This window comes from Oncorhynchus keta, chromosome 4 (assembly GCF_023373465.1).
Source record: "Oncorhynchus keta strain PuntledgeMale-10-30-2019 chromosome 4, Oket_V2, whole genome shotgun sequence".
NCBI classification, from domain to species: Eukaryota; Metazoa; Chordata; class Actinopteri; order Salmoniformes; family Salmonidae; genus Oncorhynchus; species Oncorhynchus keta.
The window spans coordinates 79473142-79478141 of NC_068424.1; the positions used below are offsets into that span (position 1 = coordinate 79473142).

General features: G+C 43.9%; 1 protein-coding gene across 1 annotated transcript in view; it reads right to left on the reverse strand.

Annotated features, from left to right (window-relative positions):
- LOC118378380 (arf-GAP with Rho-GAP domain, ANK repeat and PH domain-containing protein 3-like) overlaps nt 1-5000 on the reverse strand; it is an 81057-nt gene that overhangs the window by 16831 nt on the left and 59226 nt on the right. The window contains 3 exon segments of the mRNA XM_052518280.1: nt 2995-3207; nt 4279-4442; nt 4681-4744. Coding sequence (XP_052374240.1) covers nt 2995-3207; nt 4279-4442; nt 4681-4744 — 441 coding nt within the window.

The window sequence follows — 5000 nt, forward strand, 5'->3', positions numbered from 1 at the left end:
CTACTGTATATAGCCTCTCTACTGTATATAGCCTCGCTACTGTATATAGCCTCTCTACTGTATATAGCCTCTCTACTGTATATAGCCTCTCTACTGTATATAGCCTCTCTACTGTATATAGCCTCTCTACTGTATATAGCCTCTCCTACTTATAGCCACTCTACTGTATATAGCCTCTCTACTGTATATAGCCTCTCTACTGTATATAGCCTCTCTACTGTATATAGCCTCGCTACTGTCTATAGCCTCTCTACTGTCTATAGCCTCTCTACTGTCTATAGCCTCTCTACTGTGTATAGCCTCTCTACTGTGTATAGCCTCTCTACTGTGTATAGCCTCTCTACTGTATATAGCCTCTCTACTGTGTATAGCCTCTCTACTGTATATAGCCCCTCTACTGTGTATAGCCCCTCTACTGTGTATAGCCCCTCTACTGTGTATAGCCCCTCTACTGTGTATAGCCCCTCTACTGTATGTAGCCCCTCTACTGTATGTAGCCCCTCTACTGTATGTAGCCCCTCTACTGTATGTAGCCCCTCTACTGTATGTAGCCCCTACTGTATGTAGCCCCTACTGTATGTAGCCCCTACTGTATGTAGCCCCTCTACTGTATGTAGCCCCTCTACTGTATGTAGCCCCTCTACTGTATGTAGCCCTCTACTGTGTATAGCCTCTCTACTGTGTATAGCCTCTCTACTGTATATAGCCTCTCTACTGTATATAGCCTCTCTACTGTATATAGCCTCTCTACTGTATATAGCCTCCCTACTGTATATAGCCTCCCTACTGTATGTAGCACCTCTACTGTATGTAGCACCTCTACTGTGTATAGCACCTCTACTGTATGTAGCACCTCTACTGTATGTAGCACCTCTACTGTGTATAGCACCTCTACTGTGTATAGCACCTCTACTGTGTATAGCCTCTCTACTGTGTATAGCCTCTACTGTCTATAGCCTCGCTACTGTCTATAGCCTCGCTACTGTCTATAGCCTCGCTACTGTCTATAGCCTCGCTACTGTCTATAGCCTCGCTACTGTCTATAGCCTCGCTACTGTCTATAGCCTCGCTACTGTCTATAGCCTCGCTACTGTCTATAGCCTCGCTACTGTCTATAGCCACTCTACTGTCTATAGCCACTCTACTGTGTATAGCCACTCTACTGTGTATAGCCACTCTACTGTGTATAGCCACTCTACTGTGTATAGCCACTCTACTGTGTATAGCCACTCTACTGTGTATAGCCACTCTACTGTGTATAGCCACTCTACTGTGTATAGCCACTCTACTGTGTATAGCCACTCTACTGTGTATAGCCACTCTACTGTGTATAGCCACTCTACTGTGTATAGCCACTCTACTGTGTATAGCCACTCTACTGTGTATAGCCACTCTACTGTGTATAGCCACTCTACTGTCTATAGCCACTCTACTGTGTATAGCCTCTCTACTGTGTATAGCCTCTCTACTGTGTATAGCCTCTCTACTGTGTATAGCCTCTCTACTGCGTATAGCCTCTCTACTGCGTATAGCCTCTCTACTGCGTATAGCCTCTCTACTGCGTATAGCCTCTCTACTGCATATAGCCTCTCTACTGCGTATAGCCTCTCTACTGCGTATAGCCTCTCTACTGTGTATAGCCTCTCTACTGTGTATAGCCTCTACTGTATGTAGCCCCTCTACTGTATGTAGCCCCTCTACTGTATGTAGCCCCTCTACTGTATGTAGCCCCTCTACTGTATGTAGCCCCTCTACTGTATGTAGCCCCTCTACTGTATGTAGCCCCTCTACTGTATGTAGCCCCTCTACTGTATGTAGCCCCTCTACTGTATATAGCCTCTCTACTGTATATAGCCTCTCTACTGTATATAGCCTCTCTACTGTATATAGCCTCTCTACTGTATATAGCCTCTCTACTGTATATAGCCTCTCTACTGTATATAGCCTCTCTACTGTATATAGCCTCTCTACTGTATATAGCCTCTCTACTGTATATAGCCTCTACTGTATATAGCCTCTACTGTATATAGCCCCTACTGTATATAGCCCCTCTACTGTATATAGCCTCTCTACTGTGTATAGCCTCTACTGTATATAGCCTCTACTGTATATAGCCTCTACTGTATATAGCCTCTACTGTATATAGCCCCTACTGTATATAGCCTCTCTACTGTATATAGCCTCTCTACTGTATATAGCCTCTACTGTATATAGCCTCTCTCCTGTATATAGCCTCGCTACTGTCTATAGCCTCTCTACTGTCTATAGCCTCTCTACTGTCTATAGCCTCTCTACTGTCTATAGCCTCTCTACTGTATATAGCCTCTACTGTATATAGCCTCTACTGTATGTAGCCCCTACTGTATGTAGCCCCTCTACTGTATATAGCCCCTCTACTGTATATAGCCCCTCTACTGTATATAGCCCCTCTACTGTATATAGCCCCTCTACTGTATATAGCCCCTCTACTGTATATAGCCCCTCTACTGTATATAGCCCCTCTACTGTATATAGCCCCTCTACTGTATATAGCCCCTCTACTGTATATAGCCCCTCTACTGTATATAGCCCCTCTACTGTATATAGCCCCTCTACTGTATATAGCCCCTCTACTGTGTATAGCCTCTCTACTGTATATAGCCTCTCTACTGTATATAGCCTCTCTACTGTATATAGCCTCTCTACTGTATATAGCCTCTCTACTGTATATAGCCTCCCTACTGTTATAGCCTCTACTGTGTATAGCCTCTCTACTGTATTATAGCCTCTACTGTATATAGCCTCCCTACTGTTATAGCCTCTCTACTGTATATAGCCTCTACTGTATATAGCCTCTACTGTATATAGCCTCTACTGTATATAGCCTCTACTGTATATAGCCTCTACTGTATATAGCCTCTCTGTGTGCGCCGTCTGAGATTACAGCCTTTATTAATAGATGTTAGTGTCACCGAGATTAAATCTCTTTTTGACACCAGAGACACCTGTACTTACTGACAGCCTCCTTCCATAGCTGATGCAGGTCGGCCATGAAGATGGGGTCGTCGATCTCCCTGAAGAACCTCTTCAGCACGTCAGTCACATCCTCGATGAAGTTATCCCCGATCCGGAGCTTGACGTTGCGAGCATCGTTCCTGAACTCCTCCATCAGTAGTTTGATCCTGGACGCGGCTCCGTTCTTCCTGTAGATCCCCTCGTGACCCAGACCTGACGAGCAGATCACACATCAGATCCAGTACATTAGTCATCGGGGCGGCAGCGTAGCCTAGTGGTTAGAGCGTTGGACTAGTAACCGGAATGTTGCGAGTTCAAACCCCCGAGCTGACAAGGTACAAATCTGTCGTTCTGCCCCTGAACAGGCAGTTAGTTAACCCACTGTTCCTAGGCAGTCATTGAAAATAAAAATTTGTTCTTAACTGACTTGCCTGGTTAAATAAAGGTAAAATAAAATCAGCTAGTATCTCCTGTCTCTGGCTGGCATAAAGTACAGTTAAACTGGGACAAGAAACCCTTCAGTACACAGGCCACTGCAGAATGAATGGATGAACTATTTATGAGAGTCCTGTATTGTATACTTTAACAGGGGGGGATTACCTCCACTGAAAATGTATTAAATGCTGTGGATCCTTTCACTGGAAAATGCAGAATCCTCTATCCCTGTGTAATGGAGTAGAATACCCTGTGTAATGGAGTAGAATACCCAGAGGATTCTGCATTTTCCAGTGATCTTGTGGATCCTTACTATACTGTGTAATGGAGTAGAATACCCAGACTCTTCCCTTACTATACTGTGTAATGGAGTAGAATACCCAGACTCTTCCCTTACTATACTGTGTAATGGAGTAGAATACCCAGACTCTTCCCTTACTATACTGTGTAATGGAGTAGAATACCCAGACTCTTCCCTTACTATACTGTGTAATGGAGTAGAATACCCAGACTCTTCCCTTACTATACTGTGTAATGGAGTAGAATACCCAGACTCTTCCCTTACTATACTGTGTAATGGAGTAGAATACCCAGACTCTTCCCTTACTGTGTAATGGAGTAGAATACCCAGACTCTTCCCTTACTATACTGTGTAATGGAGTAGAATACCCAGACTCTTCCCTTACTGTGTAATGGAGTAGAATACCCAGACTCTTCCCTTACTATACTGTGTAATGGAGTAGAATACCCAGACTCTTCCCTTACTATACTGTGTAATGGAGTAGAATACCCAGACTCTTCCCTGACTATACTGTGTAATGGAGTAGAATACCCAGACTCTTCCCTTACCATACTGTGTGATGAAGGCGATGCAGCTGTCTACGATGATGGGGATATCATTCCTGCTGAGCTGCTGTTCTCTCAGGGTGTTGCCCTTCCCTCCAGCAGCTCTCTGGATGTCTGCGTACCACAGGGAGAAGTCTAACCGACCCATCCCCTGGAGGTGAAGCGTTCTGGGGTGGGACATGTCAATACTCAAGAGGTGAAGTTTCAGAGAAAATCACTACTGTAAAATCACTCAATCCAGCTCCCCCAAAAAAATTAATTTTCATGGTCAAATTATTCTCATCCTGGAATTTCCATTCCCCCCTGACTGGGTATAATTTAGGTGTCAAACTAGCCTTGATATGTTGACATACTTGTGTAATTACATATGTATTGAATGAAAACAGGAAGAGACTGAAAACCAACCTTCCTTTTTCAACCAAAACCAGAATTTCCTTCTTCTCATGGTTTTGGTTCTCAGTTACTATACCTAGGAGACAAACACAGAACAAATGGAAGACGGAGCAAATCACTCATCAGCAGACAGTTGCTCAGAGAAAACAGTGCTTGGTGTAGTTAAGGCAGAGAAATGTCTCAAGCTGGCAGTAGTCTGCTAAATGACTTAAATGTAAAATGTAAATGCAGTAGGCTTTCTCTTTATAGTCAGCCGGGTTTTGAATGACTATAGTACTTCCTTTGTTTGTCAGCTTTATTGCAATCCCTAGTTGGGGCATAACATGGTCAAT